The following is a 24335-nucleotide window of genomic DNA, read 5'->3' as shown; positions in this document are numbered from 1 at the left end:
GGCGGCGGGCGCCGTGCCATGTGGCCGTGCTGGCTGTGCCCGCAGGTGCCGCGCGCCATGGCCCCCCCCAAGGACATCATGACCAACTCCCACGCCAAGTCCATCCTCAACGCCATGAACGCCCTGCGCAAGAGCAACACGCTCTGCGACGTCACCCTCCGCGTGGAGCACAAGGACTTCCCGGCCCACCGCATCGTCCTGGCCGCCTGCAGCGACTACTTCTGCGCCATGTTCACCAGCGAGGTCGGTGCTGCCGCCGGCCCTGGGTGCTCTGTGGGTGGAGGAGGCAGGGCCGCCCAGTGCTTGGGCTGCTCTCTGTCGAGCTGCTCAGTAGCTGGGCCAGGATCCCCTTGTGAGGGCCCAGAATCCCCTTGTGGTGATCCAGGAGTCCACTGGTTAGTCCCCATGGTTGCCCAGGATGCCCTCGTGGTGGTTCTTGAGCCYTTCATGGTGGCCCTGGGTGCTTCAGGAGCTCCCGTCGTGGACCTGGGTTCCTCCATGGTGGCCCTTGGTCTCTGGATTTCCCTATGGTGGCTTCGGATTTCCCTCTGGGCTCCAGGTCCCCCCACGGTGGCCCTGAGTCTCTCTGGATCCCCCCATGCTGGCACTGGAGCCCTCTGGATTCTGTCCTGGTGGCCCTGAAGCCCTTCGAGATGATTCTGGGATTTCTTATTGGTGGCTTCAGAGCCCTATATTGTGACTTGGTGGGGAGTTAGAGGTTGTGGCAGGGCCTGTGGTCCTGATTTGTGGTTTGCTGCAACCACTATGTGCCCAGCGAGCTGCCAGGCTGAGCTGCCAAACCGGAGAGTTTGGATACATTTACTTATTTTCCTAGTGGTGATTTGTGGTTTCCATGGTTCTGGGCATCWTTCCTGCCCTGGGGCTGAGCTGTTCGAGCCGTGCTGGGGAGTTTGGGCAGCCCTTTCTGTGCAATGGAGGGTGTTTGATGCGTGCTCTGGGCTCCCCTTGGCACAGGCTGAGAGCTGGTGTGTGCTGGGTTGCACTGGTCTCSTGCYRTGGGGGTGTCACTGGGGCTGGGGTGACTCTGAGCCCTGGGTGCTGCACTTAGCACATCACACCTGTGAGCACCTTGGCTCTCAGCCCTTGTTGTGATACTCACAATACCTGTGTGCTGTTTCCCTGAGTCACTGACAGGTACTGTTTGAGCTAGAAGTGGCCCTCGCTGTTAAACGTCAGATGCTTTGCCTGGCTTTGTCTTTTGTAAGTTTAAGTCAATCTTTGCAGCTTTTTCTTATGGAAGATGCTTTCCTTATCCTACCACCTTCCCCATTAGCAGGGAGAAATGTTATTAAGTAGCTCACAGGTCCTAAAGCCCTCCCTGCTAGCCCAAGAGTCCTTGCAGCAGAGAATGATTTTGTTCTTTGTTTTACCCAGCCATGAAGGCTGTGGCAGAGCTCTCTGTGTGCCCACTGCTCTCAGTCCTGTCGGGGAGCAGGTATCTTAGTTTCTACTGTCCTGTGCAAAGAAACCAAAACAAGGCATGTGTGGCCTGACCACACACCAGTATATTTTTTGTCCATATCTTCATGAAACTTGCAAATTCTTCAGGTTTATGCTCTTTCTCTGCATAAAGGAACTGTAATTAGAAGAAGAAAATACACAAAGCCAATTCAATCCCTGGAGGCTGAAGTTCTGTGGTCTCCAGTAGCTCCAGGTGCTCAGCAGTACAGAAGAGTGTCTCTGTTTCTCTGGATTTGCCTCTACACTCCTGTCGGTGCTTGTGACTTCTGGACTTTGTCTACGCATTGTGCAGAGATCCAATCACTCCGTGTGCTCCAGAACGTTCTTTGTGGCTGCTAACAAAGGCTGGGGGTTGGTGTGCTTTGGGTCTGAGCTGAGATGTCTCTCCTTGCTTTGTTACACTCAGGTTAACTGTAACATCACAGTGACCTCCATTCGGAGATGTAAATCTTCCTAGGAAATTAAACTCTTCCTGGGAAAACACCTGTGCCCAGTGGGCAGAATCGCTTGCTCTCTCACACTCCTACACTGCCTCTGCTTTAAGGGGTTTGCTTCTTTTGCTTAGTTTGTACTTATTCCAAATTTACTTCTTTGTTATTGAAACCCTAAAGTGACCAACCTGCCAAGGGGCACACAATTACGGAGTGTTTGTGGGAGAACTTCCTTCCAGGAAAGGGCAGCTTGGTAAGCCTCAGAGTGGAGCTGCTTCCTGCATGTGTCAGCGACAAGTGTGTCAGGGCCTGTGATGGGACAGTGCTTGGACACTCTCCAAGCACTTGTGGGTGCAGCGTTTGGCCAGACTGGGACTCCAGGGAGCTCAGTGTGTGTGGTGTGATGGACTGCCAGGCCTTGGCAGGGCTTCCTCAGACTCCMTCACTTGCCTTCTGCAAGTCTGGAGACTGCTTGGCTGCTCTGATGTGCCAGAGTGCARGGCTGCACAAGGCATTGTTCAGAACTGATCTGGGGTTATGCCATGGCATTCCTGGTCTCATATCCTGAGGTTATGCTGTAGTATTTGTGGTGTCACATCTGTGCGTGGCCAGTACCAACGCTGCAACTGTCAGCAGATACTCTTGTCATAAAGAACAAGTCACGCCTCCCKATGTCTCAAGTTTCCTTCCTTCTCTCACTTCTGACTTTAACGTTTTAAAAAGTTCTCAGTCCAGCTTAGTATTAATTTCTTCCCATTTTCTGTTCCCKTTTTTCAGAATGAGGAGAAGCCACTGATAACCTGATGAAACCCAGACTTTTTACAATGCTTTCCTTTGCCCCTGTGCTGGGCAGCATGGGAGAACTGAAACACCACCAGTTTTACCTACAGGATTGTTCCTTGTAGTAMAAATTGCAGAGTGGTTTTATCTGTCCTGGATCTTGGTTGTGCACTGGTGTTTGTCTTTGGCCAAATTAACATAACTTGGATCTTTTAAGAGCTGATCATTGGCTCCACCTCAGAAAGAAACTATTCTGTCTTCTCTTGGAAGCTCTGATTTAGTAATTGAAGAGTTCTTTTCCCCTAGAATGGAGAAGTATTGTTCTGAAAATAAACAACTGCTATTTCCAGGTTCTTGCATGGTCAACTTCACTGTGCTGTGATGGTCCTCTGGAGTAAAGTGAGCCCTGTTTTAGCGCTGTCATGCCAGCATTTCTCTTCATCTGTGAGAAGAAATTAGGTTTTATTCCGATGTAGTTCTGTGTATCTGCATTAGTAAAGGCAAAAACCAGAAGTAGCCTTGGGTAAGAAAGTGGTTGCAAAATTTTAGGGCCATTCTCCTCCAGGGTGAGTTGCATGATTGTTGTGGTTTAGCCCCAAGCACCAGTCAAGACCCTCACAGCCCTGTGTTTGCTCCCCCACCAGTGGGATCAGGGAGAGAGTCAGAAGGGTAAAAGCTGAAAAAATCATGGGTTGAGATAAACACAGTTTAATATGGGGAGCAAAAGCCACATGCATAAACAAAGCGAAATCAGGAATTCATTCCCTGCTTCCCCATGGGCAGGCAGGTGTTCAGCCATGCCTGGGACAGCAGTGTTCTGTGACACGTAACAGTGGCTTGGGAAGACRAACACCATCACTCCAAACATCCCTCCCCCTTCTTCCTTCTGCCCCCCACTTTATGTACTGAGCATGATGTCAGAGGGTCTAGAATATGCCTTTGGTCAGTTTGAGTCATCTGTCCTAGCTATGTCTCCTCCCAGTTTCCCATGTACCCCCCCGTCCCCTTGCCAGTCTGGCAGCATGAAAAGTAGAAAAGGCCTTGGCTCTGTGTGACCACTGCTCAGCAGTAACAAAAACATTTCCATCATCATCCCTACATTCAGCACAAATCCAAAACACAGCCCCATGCCAGCCACTGGGGAGGAAATTAACTCTGCCCCAGCCAAGCCCTGCACAGTGATTYATGGACGGAATGGAAGAAGCAGTGTTGTGTTTCACAGCAGAGGTGCAACCTGCAGCCCCTGCCTTAAGGCTTTCAGCGACTTGGGCATCTTGAGGTGAAACACCTGAGGCCTCAGTGTGACTGCTTTGTTGTTTTCCTGGATGCTGCAGTTGATTTTGGGATCTGAACTGCTGCACACTTTTTGTGTGTTTGTATGAGAGAGTATAAATCCCTGGATACTTTACTCCCTGCAGAGAGAATGAGCAGAGCTCTGATATTAAACTACAGAGCGGGAAACCGATGTGAAATTCTGATAGCAGAGATATGTCTGGTGCCACAGAAAAACCTGGAAAGAAAACACTGAGAGAGAGGAAAGCTGCCTGGCCTGTGTGTTGGTTACCATTGTATGATCATCATTTTGCATTCTGAGTCTAAATGTGTGGCTGTATTGATGAAGGAGGGACTGTCTGTGTCCCAACAGCCCAGCACTGAGCACTGCAGGCAGTTCTCTAATGCTGCACACATAGGCTGGAGCTCAGCTCAGAGTCMTTATGAATCTGATGGGCTGAGAGAATTGGGATTGTTGAATCTGGAGAAGGCTCTAGGGTGACCTAATTGTGGCCTTCCAGTACCTGAAGGGAGCCAACAAGAAAGATGGAGAGAAGCTGTTTTCACTGGAGGTACAGTAGAGGGGGGAATGGCTTCAAACTGACAGAGCGGGTCCATGGAAGGTCCCTTCCAATCCAGACCATTCTATGATTCTTTGTTCAGAATCAAGTTGTCTCCACTCTGAGATCCTTCTTTAAGGTACAATGTAGGATCCCAATTCTGCATCACATACATTCGATGAACTTCCTTCCTTCCTTCCTTCCTTCCTTCCTTCCTTCCTTCCTTCCTTCCTTGCACCCTTAGCATGTGAGTAAACTGAGCAAAGTAACAGCCAAGTAGTGGAGTGTAGCACAAATACAAGGGAACGGGAAGTGATATCTCTGTGGTATTAGTGTTGTCCCCATGGTTTGTGGTCAGCATAAAGAGAGTATGTGCATGGCTGATTTTTAAATATCGATTGTGGGTCAGGAGCTTCTTTACCAGCTCCAGGCTGATGAGTGAAGAACTGATGCTTACAACTAGCAGGAAGTCAGTACAAGTTTGTAATATCTTTGATCCTAAATATGTATGGTCRATGTCTCTGTTTGCTTACTGGAATCATCTGAAGGTCTTGTCTGGTCAGTTCTGATCTTTGGTGACATCTGTGTCCTTTGTTTGTTGTATGAACAGCTTAGTTTTGTTTCAGGAATGTTTGGTCTGGCCCAAGGCAGAAACTGGTTTTAGCTTCTGAATGCAATGCCTGGCCTGTCACACAGCAGGTCAGACAAGGTAATTTGCGGTTCCTTCCTGACTTTGGAAGCCATGAAGTTTGTTCACTGAGTCAATAGCTTTGAAACACCTTTTTCCTCAAATTTCTTCRAGGTTCACCATTACCTCCTGTGCGTCTCTTCTCTGCTGCAGATGTATCTCTGCATCATAGACATGGCTCAGTCCAGACAGACATCCCTTCTCTTTTCTGCTGTGTCATAGAGTGCCTCTGCAGGAGTAGCTCTCACTGCTCTTACTTTCACTACTTCTGAGAGAAGGGGTCACATCCTTTTTCCCCAGCTGTGGCAGATTCAAAGCTCAGTGATGGTACTTTGGCCATGCATTGTGCTCCCTGAGTCTCTGCCCAACTGGCTGTACCAGCTTTGGGCCCATTCTTGGCAAGAGAAGCCACAGGCTTTGGTCTGTGTTGTGCTTGCACTGGTACTGACTGCTCCACAAGTCGGGGGTTGGTTTTGCAGCATGCCACAGGGAAATCATCACCTCTTGAAGTACAGCCATGCTGCTGAGCTAGCAGCAGTGTGCAGGGTGTGGTTAGTGAGCCCACCAGCCAGTCCACTGGTCAGGAATGATTGGATGCTGTGCCAGCAGCTCTGTGCTGGAGGCAGTGAACCATGAAGCTGAAGCTTTGTGGAATATAATCTCAGTTTTGTGCAAATTTGGTGGATTCACAGAATATGCTGTTCCCCAAAGATTGACCGCTGAGAGGATAATGTTCCTTGGAAAAAAATAATTATTCCAAAATTAATCATAGAGCTGATAAAATAGTCAGGGGACAAAGTCTGGATTGTGTAAGTGCCATCACTGCACATACTGTCATTTTACTTCTCATAATTTCATTTTAGGAATAAAGTTCATCATAAGATTGAAGAATTAATCAGGAAATTGACCAGTTGAGAAAGCTTTTTCTTTGGTTTGGTTTTAGAGTGGAGTGATGAAGATGTCCAGGTGTTGGAAAGGACAATTGCTTGTCAATAGAATTGTCTTGTCCAGGTTTAGGGCTTGACGTGCCCGGGGCAACTTACCAAAGCTTAAGCAAAAGGATGTCCTACTGATAGTGGGCACAGAGATGCTTGGCAGAACTCCCCAGAGAAGGAAGAAATTGATAAAGCCAGCTCAGCAGCTGTGCTGGTACAAGGWAATTCCGGCAGGGGTGTGTCACGACCACCGACTCAGACACTGATGCCAAAAATCCCTGACCCAGAGGAAGGGAAGGACTGAGCATGAGACTAATTAGCATCAGAAATGAGGAAATCATTAACCAATAGAAGATAGAATGCTAATTAGTAAGAGARCTAGATAACTTGTAGCCAATGAACATTAACGCCTTCATTTGCTAAAATGAACAGTTTTGCCAGTCATGTGCAGGCTTTGGGGATTGGCCCTCAGCCTCCCTTTCTGTGCTGAACTGAACTGAGTCAAATACGTGGGCTCTGGGTGTGGATTGGCCTCTTTCACACTGGGTGATAGAACCTGGTTTGGGCCAACACTTAGGTCTCCATGTGAACTGTAATATGTCACACACATCCAACCCAGGGAGGAATTCCCTTGGAGTAAAGCTTGGAGTACTGCATCGGAGAGAGGGTTTGGTTGTGTTGCACACATGACACATGAAATCTCTGCTGACTCGATGTCAGCTCACAGGTTTTACTGAGCAGTGTGACTGTCCTTTTGATCCATAATGAATTTTAYCTTTTACTCATTCTGTAAGTGAATTCTGTAGGAAAATTCCCTCCTTCCCCATATCCTTTCAGTGAGCACCAGAACAAAAAGGACAAATGTCTGTTGAATCAGATCTTATTTTCAAACCTGCTGAGTGTTATGGGCTTTCTGATCACATTAATGAAAAATAAATCTCTGTCTCTCTTTTAATTTTCAGCTCTCAGAGAAAGATAAACCCTGTGTGGATATCCAGGGCCTGACAGCCTCCACCATGGAAATYCTGCTGGACTTTGTATATACAGAAACTGTGCATGTGACAGTAGAAAACGTCCAGGAATTGCTGCCAGCAGCATGTCTGCTTCAACTGAAAGGTAATTCAAGGAGTAGTACAAATTGCACCATTGCTGCTGTTTAGAGATTTGGTTTGTTTGACCCCCTGTGCATGGAAAAGAGATTGGGGGAGGAATTATAAGTASTTACGTCAAACGTCTGTTTTCTTGTGCACTGTGGTCTTATTGGTAGAGGAACTGATTTGGATTCAGAAAAAAAAATGGTAAAACAGGTTCCATGCTTTGGGCAACTGTATTTCTGCAGGAGTATTCCCAAGAGGAGCTGTGAGCTCTACAGCATATAAATGTTACAGCTCRATGACATTATTATAATAAGCAAATCCTAGATGTCATTTGATCTGCCATCACAGTCTGTCTGGGTCGGTAACACACTGGTTTTTGTCATTGCACATGCACCTATGGAACTATCCAGGCAATTATCCCAAATCCCAGACAAGTTATCCAAACGTTATCATAGACCTAGAAATCTGGTATCCACTAGAAGACACATAAGTGGTTTGTAATCCATGAAGCTGAGTACARCTCACATTGGAGTCTTCCTAGTATCAGACTGATGTATTTTTTAAATTGGAATAGGACAGCCAGAGCTGAAACCAGCCCAAACTCGTGGTCTGGCTTCTCTAAGTGTCTCCAAAGCAATACATGCATGTGTGTGTTCCTATAGTACTTTTACATGTTATTTGAATTGGATTTTTATTATTAGAACTTTCATTATTTCATTATTAGAACTTTCCTTTTTGAAGCCCTTGCCAAAGCAGTGGATTGATAGTAAGCATGCAGTGCTCATTCACCCCTCCAATTTTCCATAGGTGTGAAACAAGCTTGCTGTGAGTTTCTAGAAAGCCAGCTGGATCCATCAAATTGTTTGGGCATTCGGGATTTTGCTGAGACACACAATTGTGTGGATCTAATGCAAGCTGCAGAGGTCTTCAGCCAGAAACATTTTCCAGAGGTGGTTCAGCATGAAGAGTTTATCCTCTTAAATCAAGAAGAGGTTGAAAAGCTCATCAAGTGTGATGAAATTCAGGTAAAACCTGAAAAGTACCATTACTGTGCAAAGCATTGAAATAAAACGTTGAAACCAGTCAGTAATGAGTCCATACTCCTGGAATGGATTCCTCAGTTCAATTAAATTGAAATTTAGGGGTTTTTTTGCTAGTTTGTAATCTGAATTTTATCAAAAACATATAGCTTTTCTATAAGAATTTGTTGTAACACAAATGTTTCTTGCAAGTCAGTCACAGTGAGTTAGTTCSCTCTGCAGAGTTCTTGGCCCTTCGTTCCCTCCTTTCCCTGGAGAGTACAAGCTCTCTCAATGCCTGCATTTCAGAAATACCCCCAAGTTTTAACTTCTGTTTGCTTGSTGATCAGCAGCACAAGGAATTCCCRGGATGGTGCAGGGTGGTGTGACTCTGCAGGGGGTTCCAGGGAGATTTAGTTCCCTGAASGTGTGAGTTTCTGGAGGATGTGCTATTTGACTGGAACATGTCAAATACATTTTTACAACTTTTCTATGAATAAGTTGAATATTCCCTGGTAATGAGGAGAGGGTTTGATTATTTATTGAGGGGGATTTTGTCAAGAGCTGATGTTCACTGCAGGTGAAGGACCTACTCAGAGTTCAGGGGAAGAGGAATGCTTGAAAGCAAACCAGTGTAAGGGATATCTTTGGTGGGATTCCTGAAAAGCCATACAGGGGTAGCCAGAGAATTGTTGATGTATTCCATGAAAGTGGCCTTCAGCCTTGTCAACATCCTCTTGTTAATGAGGCTGCTTGAGAAAGGTTATGTGAGACAGTGGTGAAGGACCCAGCTCTGGCCAGGGTCTGCAGTGGAGAAGGCTGAGTGTGTTTGGTGTTTGGCAAGCTGCACCAAAACTGTGAGGGGCTGAGCTCCTGTGGGTTGTGATGGTACTGACAGCAGCTTCTGGGCAGGGAGCAGGAAATAATGAGGAACTTGAGAATGACCCAGCCAAGCTTGTCTGATGATCTGCTCAGGCAAAGTGCCATTCCTTGTGGATTGGAAGGGCTGGTTCAGACCTTGCAKCAGGCAGTGTGTTGGGCATGCATTGTCATACCTTAAGAATATGTGACAATTAGGGCAATGGAGGGGATTCTCCCCCTTATGTCTGTCCTTGTGAGACCCCACCTAGAGYACTGTGTCCAGGTTTGGGGTTCTTAGCACAACAAAGACGTGGACCTGTTAGAGAGGGTCCAGASGAGGTYRTGGAGATRCTCYSAGGGCTGGAGCCCCTCTGCTCTGGARCCAGGCTGGGAGTGCTGTGGCTGTTCACCTGGAGAAGGCTCCAGGGAGACATTAGAGCCCATTTCAGWGCCCAAAGAGGCTTATAAAAAAGACAAAGAGTGACTTTCTACATGGGCAGAGACTGATAGGACAAGTGGTATCAGTTTTAAAGAGGAGACATTTAGATTRRATTTTGGGAATAAATTCTTCSCTTTGAGGGTGGTGAGGCCCTGGTACAGGGTGCCCAGAGAAGCTGTGGCTGCCCCATCCCTAGAAGTGTCCAAGKCCAGGTTGGATGRGGTTCAKAGCAGCCTGATATGGTRGAAGTTGTCCCYGCCCATGGCAKAGAGTGGAACAGGATGAGCWTTAAKGTYCTTTCCAGCTCCATYCAGACTGGGATAAGGAGCAGATCTCCTGCTGTGCCAGCACAGAGGTGCTGTGTGGAATCAGAGTATGCCGAGGGAGCACCCTCCGAAAATCTCTGGGCTGCTCAAGTGCAATGACAGGTCGTCACTGTGATCCTGCATTTAGTGTTACTCATCATTTATCAGAAAACATAAATGATTTCATGAACAATAAAATTGTTAAATATATCTGAGGACATTCAGTTCAGGGGGGAGTAAATCACCACAGGATTATTGCATTTAAGGAGGAGGTGGGGAAATTTGAAACAATACAGTAGTCTGCTCTCTTTTTGTGAGCTCTAACTGTCCTTTCTTTGTAATTCCAAGAGAAGGAGRCCATTCCAAATTACACTGTAACAAATATAAAACAATGGCTTAGAAGAATGCCTTACATAATTAACCTCTGTGGCTCTCTGCTTCAGAACATTCTGCCTGACAGCTTCTAACTGGACTTCAAAGGGGACCAGTCATGGGCTGGTGGGAAGGCTCAGTCCTTTCATCACAGGCTCTTCTTTTATCTTCATATTTAGTCTCAGTTAACAGACTTTGTGATAATAAATTCCTGTCTGATTTCCTTTTTCATTGGATGATCTGATAGATGCGCAAAAACAAAACAAAGTCTAAGTAATATGTAATAGAGATTTTTATAATGTTGCTTTTGGTAATCACAGGTGTCCAAAGCACGTGTGGTTCTCTACCARTATYRAATWTAATGGTTTAGTCAGTGTAATCTCYAGAGGTGGTGTAAGCACAAGCAGGTGCTGGTCCTAAATGGAGACAGAAATAAACCAGTGATAAGATAAAATAAAGTAAACAGTAGAAATAAACAGTAACATTCATGCCCTGGGTTCCCCACTCTGAAATCCTTTSTAGTTTCTTAAGCATGGRTTGAAAYAGAAGATACCTTCAGTGTACCTGCYGTGGCTGGAGTGTCCRAGGGGCAGTGYRTGGGCACGTGGCTGCCAGGACCTGAGTCAGACACCTCTGTGCAAAGGAAATGTGATTCTGATCATCTCTATGATAGCCCTTTGAATTTTGCAGGACCACAGCTCCTGCTCCACTGGGAACTGGAGGAGCTGCCCTGCGAGTTTCCTTTGGTCAGTGAGTGGTGGCTCTGGACTCTGTTCCACACCATAAAACTCACTGCTCTGGGACTTGGGTTGCCCATTGTTGGTCTCAGATGCAGGGGAAAAAAACAAATGCAGCTTTAAGGAAAAGAAAGTGAGGGAATTCTGTTGTGCTCATGGGGATTTCCCTTGGATACTCATAGCTGAAGTGTTCTGCTCCCTTGCTTGCTGTGAAGCAGTGCCAGCAGCCTGGACGTTGTGTGCTCCATGGCAGTAGTTCCCATGTTACCCTGCCATCTGATCAGGGAGTACCTCATTTTTGCAGGTGGACTCTGAGGAGCCTGTGTTCGAGGCAGTGATCAACTGGGTGAAGCACTCGAAGAAGGAGCGGGAGGCGTCRCTGCCGGAGCTGCTGCAGTATGTGCGGATGCCGCTGCTCACCCCCCGCTACATCACCGATGTCATCGACACCGAGGTACCGGCACGGCCGCCAGCAGGGCCTGGCAGTCACAGCGTGATCCTGGCTGGGCTCTGCTGTCTGACAGAACGTGTTCAAAGCTCTTTCTCTTTCTGCTGCTTCTGCTGTTTGATGGTGATGCTGTGGAGCTGTCCCTGCTCGGCCGCAGTGCCACTGTCACATTGAGCAGTGCTTTGCTGTGCCAGCAGTCACAGTATCCTGCTCAGCAGCTGCAGGGTGCCCTCTCCAGAGCCATTARTCAGGTGTCTCTGCAGGTRCCCACAGCACCTTTCTGTTGTCATYTGTTACAGTCTCCAACAAGTGCTTGCTGCTAAGCACTGGCAGGTCCCCTTCCTCAGGCTGAATATTGCTGGCATTGATCTCAGGGAGGTCATGGCTCCTCAGAAGGTGTCTGAGGTGCAGATGGCCAGCAATTACCTCTGAGTGAGAAAGACAGCAGCYGTGTGAGTCCAGGACCAACCAACACACAGCCAAGAGCCATGGCTAACACTGCTGCTTTGTGTTCTGGGATGCTACAGAGGTAACCCAAAATGGGGATGATGAGAAGAGATAATTAAGCTTTTCAGTGGAAGTTTAATTCCAGGAAGTGATGCTGACCCCAGGCAAGATTTCAAAGGAAGGCCCAGAGAAGGTCAAACCAGCCTTCAAGTTAGATGGTGATAGGGTATACTCAAGGGTTCCTAGCTCTTGTCACCTGGCAGGTGCTGGATGGTGAATGATGGATGTTTCTGTACATCAAGAAAAGGCTGGCTTAGCAGCAGTCATCTTGGATGTGCTAGATCATGGATGTTATTCAATCTGGAYGACCTAATGGGCAGCTATTGGGCCGAGCTAAAGGGTGTTCAGTCAGATTGTCATGGTCCACTTCTAGCTGAAATTGAAGCTAAAGAAAAAGGGACTGGTACCAAAACAAATAGATCTGTTCCAAATCCAGTCTGAGACAGAGTGTGTACAGGCTGTCAGCTCTATGAGCGAGCATGCAGGATGACATGTCCAGTCTGGCAGTGTCCCCCACTGGTGGCACATCCTCATCTAGGGGGAGAGTGGAGTGTTGGTCCTGTTTGGCTGCCTCATACAGACACCAGGAACCTGTAAAAGTAAATCTGAACCTACTGAAGCAGCATTGATACCAAACACCCAAGGGAAATGAGCGCTGAGCTGAAGGGAGGTTGGCTCGGCCCCTCAGCTAGGGAAGGGAATTACACAGCATTCTGCAAGGAGATGAGGCTGTCCTTGGGTGCCCCTCACTCTTCAACAAAACTTCAGTGCTTCTGTTGCCTCCTCACAGCTCCATGTCCCATGTGCACAGGGATYAGGACAATAGATCACCTAAACTGCTTTATTGTGCTGTGCTCCCCATCTTCTCTCCAGCAGCAGGTGCAGGATGAGTTATGTGGGGCAGATCAAGTGTGGTTTYACTGCCAGTTCCCCCTCCCAGTCATACTTCGCTGGCTTAAATGTAGCAGAGGTGGCTTTTCCTTCATTTCCCAGTGCAGCCATTTTCCTTAAWGCAGTGCCAGCCTGTGAGAACGGAGCCTTATCTTGTCAGCTGCAGTCTGGTCTTCAGTTGCCTTTGCGTTTCACTGCATGCAGTGTCTGCACCAGGACACTGCAGCCTGCACACAAGTCCTTTTCATGCTGTCTGAACTGATGAGAGTTGGCTTTAGGACAGTTCTTCTGAGGTTTCTTWAAATACATTGCATGTAGCAGTGACTCATGTTTCTCCTCAGCCTTTCATACGCTGCAGCCTGCAGTGCAGAGACCTTGTAGACGAAGCCAAGAAATTCCACCTTCGGCCCGAGCTCCGGAGCCAGATGCAAGGACCCAGGACACGAGCACGTCTGGGTGAGCAGCAGGGGAAAGGACACTGAGAGGGGCTGGGGCCCTGGCAGGTGTTGTGGTTGACACCTTGTCTAGTGCCTTGTAATTGTGTTGRTGTTCTTCACAGCAGTCACTTGTCATCCCATGGTCCCCAGTGGGACAGAGAGGGGACTGGAGCAGAGAGGTGCCTCTTTTTCAGAGCACAATTGCTTAGTGCCAGTGTGGGGATCAGTTGATTGCCTTTAATCCCAGGCCCCTGCTGTGACTTAAAACCATTTTCCTGAGTGCTGGTGCCTGCAGATCATTTGTCTCAGCATGCAGCTGTCCAAGAAGTGTGGGAAGAGTTTCTTCCTGTCTGAAGAGGCAGGTATCAGAGTCCAAAGGAGAGCTGTGAGGTGAGTGACAGCTGCCTTGCAGTGACAGCATGTTTCCACAGTGAACTGGACAGGGGAAGGTGCAAGGAGGGAGATGGAGATGTCCTTCTTCTCCTTCAGAAATGCTTTCTTTTTTCTCCGTACCCTTGTTAAGGAAAATAAATGATGATATCTTCCTTATTTCAGTAACTCCTACCAAACACTGTGACTGAGTTTTCAGAAAATGAGGRCTGTGAACACTCAAGAGCAGCATAAATATAGGAATGACCTACAGAAGAAGGAAAGTATTTTACTGGCTTCTTCTGTCAGACTGTGCCATGCCTGTATCCTGGTGCACTCCCAGGGCACTGCCATCAGTGCCAGCATGGACCACTCTCCCTGTAAGGAATCCTCCCTGTATGTTCTCCAGTGYTGCTGCGGGTGTGGTGGAGAGACACCCCAAAATCCCTTTGTGGCCTGTTTTAGGGAACAGAAAGCAGTTTAACCATGRAAGGGGGTGGATTAGGTTTGTCAGRGRCACACTGRTCAAACTTTTCTGCTTGAAGGGARTGTTGATATGCTGCTGMTACATAGTACAGGCCTCAGCACATTTTGTGGAAATTCCTGCATCAGTTTCAGTGACCTGCACTTCAGCTCAGCCTKTCACTAGCATCAGCCTTCCAGTATCTGAAGGGGCCTACAAGGAAGCCAGAGAGGGACTCTCATCAGAAACTATAGCAGTGGGACAATGGGGAGTGGTTTCACACTGAAAGGGGAAATTTAGGGAAGAAATTCCTCCTTGTCAGGTGGTGAGGCCCTGGCACAGGTTGCCCAGAGAAGCTGTGGCTGCCCCTGGATCCCTGGCAGTGTCCAAGGCCAGGCTGGATGGGGCTGGGAGCAACCTGGGACAGTGGAAGGTGTCCCTCAACGTTGCAGGAGGTGGAATGACATGAGCTTTCAAGTCCCTTYCAACCCAAACCATTTTGTGATTCTATGACTTTAGAAAAATGCATTTCATTTTATTGTTCGTTGAAATGCTTCAYCTGATAAAAAAGACATTACAAAATGTTTTATTGTCTAATTGTGCAAGTAAAAACTGCATGTTATTGCTTCAGTTCATCCTTTGGATTCAGCCCTAGCTGTTTAATTGATTCCACACCATCTGATATCAGCAATGTGTCACTTATAAACTGTRATCCAGTCGTGTACTATGCATGGGAGGAACTGAAGTGATTGCACTTTTAACTGTCTGACTGGAAAGGAGGCTTTCTAAGATATTGGAGCTCTTGTGAATCCTTTCCAGTTTTTTTTTTTTTTACATTATTCTTCATCTGAGGTGGCAGCTTTTCTGCTTTGTGACAGACAAGGTCTTGTTAAGTGTTTGTAGCTTGGTGTTCAGTCCTCCTGCAATGAAAAGCTGGACAGTTCTAAACTCTAGTGATGCACTCCTGTTCCAGAAAGGGCCCAGGGAGTCCAGGGCATGCTGAGCTGTTCTAAACCTGAGACAGTAGCTGCTTCCAGGCAGTGATTACACAGGAAGTTACAACTCTCCAGGTCACAACTATTATTTAACAGCCTTGGAGGAAATCAGAAAAATTCAGAGACCATCTCAGAGAAAAGAAAGTAGAGGGAAGGCAACTGTGAAATAAAATACACAAGATTTAAGAGACAGTTCCTGGGAAAATACTAGATTAGTTTTCCAAGGTTCAGACAGCCTGATCTGTTTTTCAGTTACATGGTGAACAAAGTCCCCTAAATCAGGTCTGGATGTCACTTGCAACTAAAAGGAGACCTTGTGTTGTGAGGAGGCTGCAGGGATGCAGCCATTCTCCTCCAGATTCTGTGGGGTGGTGAGAGGTTTGGGAGAAACAGTGGAAATAACATAGAAAGAGATACAAAGGAGACAACTTCAGCACTARTCTGAGCCTGTCTTCTCAAAGTGCCTCTGATGTTAGGAGGAGCAGCCCTCCAGCAGCCAGCTCCTAACACCTCAGTCAGTCGTCTGCCACATGCTCTGAAGAGTTTCTCTCTTCTCTTCCTTGCTGAGCACAGGGGGAGTGTGAGTGCCTAAGCCAGGTTAGGTCTCTGCTCCAAAGCCAAGATGAAAACAGGGATTTAGAGGCAGCTTTGCGCCAGGGAAGGCTCAGAGTTTCTTCGGGTTGTTCCCCTGAGGTGACCCWTTGGTTGTGAAGGGATTGACTTGGCTTTGCTGTCCCTGTGTGCCCCAGGAGCTAACGAAGTGCTGCTCGTGATCGGTGGCTTCGGCAGCCAGCAGTCCCCCATTGATGTGGTGGAGAAATACGACCCCAAGACCCAGGAGTGGAGTTTCCTGCCGGTAAGGGGCTGGTTCTGMCCATCTCTGGGCTGAGCAGGCTGTGAGCAAGCATTCATCCTGCAGCACCAGCTGGATAACAGTCCTCCCTGGGCTGTCCTGTGCAATCTGATGAGGATTTTTGACAGAAATTCTTTAGAGATTTACATGGTGAATGCTGAAACCACTTCAGTTTGCAGAGTGCCTGAGGGAGAGGGGGTTGTTGTCATAGACCTGATCAGCTGAGCCTGCAGAGACCCACATCTTGGATGTGGGAGTGAGAACTATCATGTTTCTYAGTGAAGGGGTGTTAAGCTTTAAGGTTAGTGATGATAATTGGAATGTCAATAAGAACAGTGTAATCCGTGCAGCCTTCAGGCTGCTGCATGATCCCGCTGCTTGCAGTGTTTTGGAGCATAACGGGAAGAGAATTCCTGTGCTAAGGAGTATCTGTACCCAAATTAAAATCACCTTTATCTCTGAAATGGTGGAGAACTGCCTCTTCTTTAATATCACCAATCCGGGCAGACTGAGTATCACCTGATGTTCCAAAATTCTGCTCTTTTTTGGAGGCTAAAAGCTTCATCAGATATTCAGAGTCCCCACTTTTTCCCATTACTAGTGTCTGCAGGAGCTAGTGGGAGGCCACAAAAYGTCCCAGATGCATCAAAGATTATGCAGCAGCACAGAATAAATGACATTTAATGTGAAATGTTTGAGTKCAGAGAGACATAGTCCTGAGAAGAGAGCATGGCAGGGGAAGGCATACACAGTCGCTCAGGCTGTGTCCTTTAAATCCATGGTGCTGCCTGCTTTGGGACAGTGGGCCATTTCCCAAAGGAGCAGCAGAACAGGCCRGAAGAGCAGTGGTTGGTCCCCATGCCCCTTTGACCCTCGTGTTTGCTGTCACAGAGCATCACCCGTAAGAGGCGATACGTGGCCACGGTGTCCCTGCACGACCGCATCTACGTCATCGGGGGCTACGATGGGCGCTCCCGGCTTAGCTCCGTCGAGTGCCTGGATTACACATCAGATGAGGATGGCATCTGGTACTCCGTGGCTCCCATGAATGTGCGGCGAGGGCTGGCGGGAGCCACAACCCTTGGAGGTACGTGCTGGTCACTGCTGGGGCAGAACAGCCTGTTCATCTCTGGCCTGAGATGCCCTAAGCTGGTATGTGAAGAGTGGGCTGGCTYTGGGGGAGGAGGGGAGCCTGAGATTCTGCCTTCTCATCACTGGGATGCAGAAATGGAAAACTTGCCCACATATCCTGAGAGGAGCTCTGCCTCCGCTGCATTCCTGCAGCACAAAGCTGTGAACTGGGAGAAAGGGGCTCGGTGAGAGATGATGGAGTGGGAAGCTCTGAGGGTGGTGACAGTGCTGGGCAGCACTGAGCACAGGACACCCAAGTACAGCTGTGACCATCTAGCACTGGAGAGACTGGAACATGTGCAGGGAAAGAGTGAGGACTTTGGGAGGTACTGACATGAGGATCCTCAGGGGCAGGTTTTGGGGTTGGATGTGGCAGTGTTTCAGTGGTTCTGCAGCATGAAAAAAATTGCTGGACCTGCACATTCTCTTTCATCCATCAGCAGGAAGCAYATTTGAGGGCCAGCTGGGGTCGTGTTTGTTTGTTGGGCCTGTGAGCAGGCTGATGAGTGAGCCAGACTGAGCAGCCTGGGTTCATCTTGGCTCCCAGCATGCCAAGGTGTGTTTCCTGTGGTTTGCAGTCCCTGTTTGCAGCTTTGCTCTGTGTGTGAGGGCCCTCGTGCTCCATGGGCGTGGCTGACTCGCTGGGTCCCACCTGTGTCCTTGCAGACATGATCTACGTTTCGGGTGGCTTCGATGGGAGCCGCCGCCACACCAGCATGGAGCGCTAYGACCCCAACATCGACCAGTGGAGCATGCTGGGAGACATGCAGACAGCACGGGAGGGAGCGGGGCTGGTGGTGGCCAATGGAGTGATCTACTGCCTCGGTAGGTACCCTCAGCACCCCTKAGAGCTGTGCAAAACTTGCCTTTTCACCCAAGTGACCATTCAGGGGCTGCCTGAGCAGCACCAACCTGTCACACCCACGGTAGAAGAGGTTTGACTTCACTGGGTACTCACAGCTGTGTCAGTGAGTGCTGCCTGACCTCATTGGTCCCATCACCATGGCTTGGACTGCAGYTGCCACATCACTGCAGGAAATGCTGCATGCTGCAGATTACACACACTTCCCACACACTGCAGTGGAGGGATGGCTGAACTGTGGAGGATGAGCAGTGCCAGCTGAGGCTCTGTGTCACCTGGGCAGTGTCTGAATGCCCAGAGATGAAGCAGGTAGCTGCAGGACAGAGGGTGCMCCTGCACCACACAGAGCAAGGGTGGCTCTAGTGCTCCAGAAATGTATCCTGACCTGTGTTCTCCAGCTCCTTCCTGTAGCACATATTTGTTTCAGAGCCCCACACCAGCTGTGAATACAGTGAGATTGCCAGTGGACAAAGCACTCTAAAGCTTGTTTTGTGGGTCACTTTCTGGACCCCAGAAAAGGCAGGCCCAGCATTGTACCCACATCAGTTCTAATCCTGTTCCTGGGGAGTCACAGATCTTAGGCACTGGTTTCACAGAACCACTGAATGGTTTKGGTTGGAAGGGACCTTAAYCCCATTCCACTCCCTRCCATGGGCAGAGACACCTTCCACTAGACCAGGTTGCTCCAAGCCCTGCCCAGCTTGGCCTTGAACCTGGCCATAAACCAACCTGGTTTATGGGTTTTGCTTCCCCCTCCCAAATTCCTCTTCCTCATGCTGTCCCCCAGGGTGGATGGCAGCAAACTCATCCTTTGCTGGTGCTGCACAGAGATTTTTCAGTCTTGTGAAACGGCTCTTGAGAGATGCCATTCAGCCTACACCATTCAGCCTCCTGCAGCTGAGGCTGCAGCACAGACCTGCAGAGCTGCAGCAGCAGTGCTCACAGGCAGCTCCGTGGGGCTGGCCTGCTTTGCTGCTTTGGGGAGGTGACACTGTCCCACATGGCCCAGTGCAGCGTGGGGGCAGGGCTGGCTCTGGGCTGGCTCTGTCCTGACCAGGTGAGCTGTGCTGATGGCAGCATCACACTGTGCTCAGGGCCCACTAGGCTTGTTACTGCTCTCTACACAGAAAACATTCTCCCCAAGTCAGCCCCACAGTCATGTTTGCTGCTGTGTTCTGTTTCAGGAGGCTACGATGGGCTGAACATCCTGAATTCTGTGGAGAGGTACGACCCCCACACTGGACACTGGACAAACGTCACTCCAATGGCCACCAAGCGCTCAGGTAAGAGCCCACAGTGCCTTGAGGTCAACTGTGTTTCCTGCTGCACTGAGGGAGCAGTCTGCTGCTGTGTTCTGCTGCCCTGGAGGGTGCTCTGGGTGGATTGGCTTTGAGAAGGGATGATTTTATGGCACACTGGCTTGAATTCCTAAGAGAAATACTGATTTTCACAGGCCTGCTGTYTCCATGCCATGTCAAGGGGTGCATAGAGGAATGTAGTGGCAGGCTTTTAGTTACAGGGAGGGAGAGGAAATGCTGTGTGACTCGCAAAAGTAGGAACAGTGCTTGGCATAGAGAAGAGCTCACAAGGCACAAACTACAGACCACAGTAGTGGGTCAGTGCTGATCAGCTGCACGGGACATGGTGAGGGCAGGTGTGCCCTGCCAGGGTACTCCTTCACCTGAGCCCGGCTCCAGGGCAGCAGGAGCAGATGGAGCAAGAGCAGCATCACCCTGCACTGGGGTTACATCAATGGTGCTGTCACACAACTCCTCAYGTGTCTCTCTGCCCGGAGTTCTATCCAAGCTTTAAACTTGCAGTTGTATCCAGGACAGAAATGCAGTTTAAATCCTACTTTTGGAGTATCTTTCTGTTTAAGCTCTCCCTCATTYCTCACAGGAGTTGCTATGGCACTCCTGTAGCTCCTGTGTGCTCAGGTGTTGCCCTCTGCTGTTGCCCTGTGCCTCAGGCCTCCTGCCCTGCCCTCCAGGCTGTGCTGATGCTGGCCCTGTGTGTGCATGGGCAGGGTGCTCAGTGCCTCCACACCTGTGTGGCTCCCAGTGCTCACAGTTGCATGTTTACAGACCCTCCCTTTTGAAGTCACTTTTTCTCTGCTTTTTTCAGTAACTGCCCCTCACAGTCAGCCTTGGCAGCACTGCTCCATGTGATTCCTGTGCAGTGTTCCTGGTTAGGGACAAATGCTGGGTACTCAATAAAACTGGGCTCTGTTCCAAAAACATTTCAGCTTTCTTGTGCCTGCAGTGGCATTCACCAAAACCCCAATCTTTAAATATTTATTSCTGTGACAGGGTTATTCCTGTTAAGTGTGGGTTTATCTGCCAAGAGTAGATTTGATTCAGGAGTTGGGCACTTTCCACATCCAGGAAGACCCCACATAAAACACAGGATTAAATCTGCAGGTTTTTCTAGGTCAGAGGCACTGTGTGAGACCAACCCACAGTTCCCTAGGAAGCTTGAGGATCAGATGACTTTTCCCAAGGGGTCTGCTGTGGGTACCAGAGAAGGTTGACTTTAGACAAGACCAAATGCAGAGTTCAAGGGAAAAGCCTCCTACAGCAGGCATTCCCCAAGTCTGTGTTCTCCGCAGGAGTTGGAGGCTTTGGTAGCAGTGTCTTGGCTGCAGCATGAGCTTCTTTGGTGCCACAAGTGAGCAGGAATGTGTGGAGGCCCTTGACTGGCTCAGCTGTTCCTTCCTTGGCACTGTGACCTGGAGCACCAAGATCTGAAACGTGGGTGTGCCCAAGGACCTTTTTTTGCCCAGGCTTTTGTGCTGCCACTCTGGTACGAACACCGTTAACTACTTGTAGCTCAGGTACTTGCAGCTTTCATCCTGCTGTCAGTTGAGTCCATCCTGGTGACCTTGGACCATGTAAGATTGTTCTGCCCTCAAAAAAAAAAATACTCTTAAGAGTTGTCCACATGCAGGTCTTTGAATTCTAAGACCAGGACTAAAAATCTTGGCTTAATTCACAGAGATCATTTCCTCCTTGTTTCTCTTCACTTCTTAGGACAGATTTGGGAGGGAGGCTGCCCCTCAGAGACCTTGGCCATACTGCATTGCTGGACCTGATTTCCCTGATTAAGCCTTGATTTAATCTCTTCAACCAAAGTTTTCCTCACCAAAGCTCYTGGAGAGCCCACTGAGCCAGCCTGGCCATTCCCAGCTCTTCTGGTGCTCTCAGCAAGGGCAAACAGGGAAAGTGAGGATGCATTTACAAGAGCAGAAAGTCTCTTGTGCMCTGTTTGTAAGGAAACAGATCCATGCCCTAGAGCTGCAGGGTAGCTGGCTCATATCCTTCAGGACATTCATTAGTGCAGTGGTTCCACGTTGGTGGCAGGACTGACTGTGTTCCCAGGTGCAGGAGCCCCCAAGGCCACCGAGTGCATGGTGATGTCCCAGTGTCCTCCAGTGCTGTACCTGAGTGGGGCTGCCGAGGAGCAACCCAAGGCTGGGGTGGGGGGTTATCATCAATTCCCAGTTGGACCAGCATATTATTGTCTGCTTTCACTGTGAAACAGCTGTTCAGGCTGATGATCCAGCCACCTCTGTGAAGGTGTAGAAACCAGTTTTCATTTTCCTGCCTTCCAGAGGAGCAGTGTCAGGGAAATCCTTCCCTCGCTTTGCATGGAGCAGCGTGCAGCAACTCCAGGCTACAGGCAGGAGCTGGGTGACGCCAGGGAGTCAGAAACACCCAAGRAAGCTGCCTCTGTGCTGCCAGCCCCTGCCAGCTGGCTGCAGGCAGAGCAGGCCTGGTGCTGCTCTGCTCACACCCCTGTGGTCAGGTGTCAGCCCAGCTAAAGCACTTGTGCTGCTGTGCTGCCCAGACCCTCCCCCCGCCACAGAGTCAGCAGTGTTCAGGACAGTGACAYGTTTTCAGGTATCATTGAAGACAACAACAGAAGGCACGGTTATCAGCTCTTTTGGGGTAGGTGGGAGCAGAAACATGTTCTGTGAAGAGGGAGGAACCTGTTCAGTCTTGTGACAGCGATTGCGGTGCTGCCAGTGTCACTCRTGGGTGTGGATGTGACTGTGCCACCTTCTCTCTCCAGGGGCTGGCGTGGCTCTGCTCAACGACCACATTTACGTGGTGGGGGGGTTCGATGGCACGGCACACCTGTCCTCCGTGGAAGCCTACAACATCCGCACGGACTCGTGGACCACGGTGACCAGCATGACCACGCCGCGCTGCTACGTGGGGGCCACGGTGCTGCGGGGCCGGCTCTACGCCATCGCCGGGTAAGGCCGCGRGGTCCTGCAGCTCTGGGTGCTCAGCAAGGGACCTGAGGGGACACAGCTGCTGCCCCTGCTACGGGGCCTCTCCTCACACTGGTAATTTAAGCTCTTGTGAGAGGAGACATCACCATGAAGTTCTGGGGCCCAGGCAGGTGGGAGCGGGGCAGCCGACAGCAAAGGTAGCCTGATGCAGGAGTTATAATTTGGGCTTTGCTGTATGTCCAGCCTCCCTAAAGAGCTCTGAATGCCTCAGCCCCTTCCTCCAGCACCGTACTTCATTTGTAACTTTCTGTCCTGGCAGATACGATGGCAACTCACTGCTGAGCAGCATCGAGTGCTACGATCCCATCATTGACAGCTGGGAAGTGGTCACCTCCCTGGGGATGCAGCGCTGCGATGCAGGGGTCTGCGTCCTTCGGGAGAAGTGATCAGGAGAGAACTCACAAAGAAAAACATTCTAAAAAGTCTCGGCTGGAGGAAGAGTCCCAAGTGATTTGCAGTGACTGTTCTTGAGAGTTGTGGATGCTGTGGGAATAGGCACCAGAACAGCAGCTTTCTGTGCTGCTTGTGACTAGAGCATGTGCATAACCGTGTGATCTCWGCAGTCATCTGAAATCACGGGCTCTGGGGGAAGCTGGAGGAAGGGGGTGAATGGGTCAGGAGGAGCTGCACTCTCCTGTTCCTGTGGCTCAGTCTGTGGGCAGAGCAGAGTTGCCCCAGCCTGGTCTCAGGCAGCCTGGTGAGCCCTCCCAAGGACATGTACATACCACTGGGTCACCTCTTCTGCCACCACAGGACCCCGCGGGTCCTCGGGTCACTCTCAGCCACGTGGATGTGTGAGGGTGGATCCAGCTGCTCTTGTGTTCCAGCTTCAAATCATCGTGTACATACTGAATGTTCAGCCGTGCTCSTGGAGCAGGCGTGGGTGCAGAGCCAGCTTGGGTGAGTGTGTGAGGGGCCCTGCACCGGCAGGGTCTGCAGGGCCCTCGCAGGGCTGCACACAAAAGGAGTCGCAGGTTAAAGCTCTCAACTACTGAGACGCAGAGCCTGAGGCCACAAGGGGCAGAGGGCAGGGGAGGAGCTCCCAGCCTGCCACCAAAGCACTTCTGCAGCGTTTGTGCTCTCAGTGGGGTGCTCAGCAAGATTCATCACATCGTGTTTCCTCAAAAAGCTTGACAGCTTCAGCTGCAAACGATGTGTGGCACCCGGAGCTTGGCTGTGCTTCGGCCAGGCCCCACCATGGGGGGAGGTCACTTGGGCTGAGGCCAGGACAGTGGGGACACAGTGGCTGCTGCCMAGCAAGGTCCTGCTGGTGAGTCCCTGGGGTTTGGCCCCAGTCAGACCTGAGTCCACCCATGGCAGCCTTTCACTCGAGTTTATTGTGTTGGTTTTCCTTTTATGCAGGATTCTTTTGCTTCCAGGGCTGTACTGGAGTGACATCCATCCAGGATTCCCTTTGTTCCCMGCTGTTCATTCCCCTGTCTCATAACTCCACAATCCGTGCCACCTGCTATCCCTGGCCTGCCCCACGAGCCCAGCTGAGGCTCCAGTGGCTCAGGCCGGCTCATGGAGYGCTCCCTGCTCAGCATGTCCTGCCTCGCTGCGTTCCTGGGGGCACGGGCTCCCCTCTGCCATCAGCTTGGCCCCACAGTGCCTGGGCTCCATGTAGTGCTGCTCGTTGAGCTTCCTGCTGACTCCTTGCTTGGGGACAGGGTGGGATCAGGGACATGGTAGCATGACCTAATTATGCACTTTCAGCCAATGCTCTGACCTTCTGCGTTTGTTTCTATCACACAAGTGTTCTGTGGTTTTGTTTCCTATGTTTATTTTTTAATGAAAGTATAAAGAATAAAATATTTCCTGAGCCAGTGGGAGTTCAGCTTCTGTTCACTACCTTCCAGACATTTGTCTAACTATTGAAGGGTTTGTGCAAAGCCTGTGTTAAACCAGGCAGCTGCCATCAGCTGTGAGATGTGTGGCACAGAGACWGTTGCCTTGAGGGTTAGTTTTAATTATGAGACAAAATATAGCTAAGGGGATAAAAGGGTTTTATTTTGGTATTTAATGGGATTTTAGGTGCACAATTTGACAGAATGGAAAAGGCCCTGGAAAATGCACATTGTGTATAATACGTATATAAGTTTTA

The 24335-nt window shown here is 49.6% G+C and overlaps 1 protein-coding gene across 1 annotated transcript in view; it reads left to right on the top strand.

Moving 5' to 3' along the window:
• KLHL12 (kelch like family member 12) overlaps positions 1 to 24057 on the top strand; it is a 24324-nt gene extending 267 nt beyond the window's left edge. Inside the window, exons 2-12 of the mRNA XM_057374321.1 lie at positions 46 to 243; positions 7111 to 7264; positions 8053 to 8270; positions 11283 to 11432; positions 13166 to 13280; positions 15838 to 15944; positions 16833 to 17028; positions 17739 to 17897; positions 19119 to 19217; positions 22006 to 22192; positions 22491 to 24057. Coding sequence (XP_057230304.1) covers positions 46 to 243; positions 7111 to 7264; positions 8053 to 8270; positions 11283 to 11432; positions 13166 to 13280; positions 15838 to 15944; positions 16833 to 17028; positions 17739 to 17897; positions 19119 to 19217; positions 22006 to 22192; positions 22491 to 22617 — 1710 coding nt within the window. The 3' untranslated portion in view covers positions 22618 to 24057. The remainder of the gene's footprint in view (positions 1 to 45; positions 244 to 7110; positions 7265 to 8052; positions 8271 to 11282; positions 11433 to 13165; positions 13281 to 15837; positions 15945 to 16832; positions 17029 to 17738; positions 17898 to 19118; positions 19218 to 22005; positions 22193 to 22490) is intronic.
• The last annotated feature ends 278 nt before the right edge of the window (positions 24058 to 24335 follow it).

This window comes from Malurus melanocephalus, unplaced genomic scaffold (assembly GCF_030028575.1).
Source record: "Malurus melanocephalus ecotype Western Australia unplaced genomic scaffold, MMel_1.1 scaffold_224, whole genome shotgun sequence".
Classification (NCBI taxonomy): domain Eukaryota; kingdom Metazoa; phylum Chordata; class Aves; order Passeriformes; family Maluridae; genus Malurus; species Malurus melanocephalus.
The sequence above is the reverse complement of the archived record's forward strand: the minus strand, read 5'-3'. Positions and strand labels throughout refer to the sequence as shown.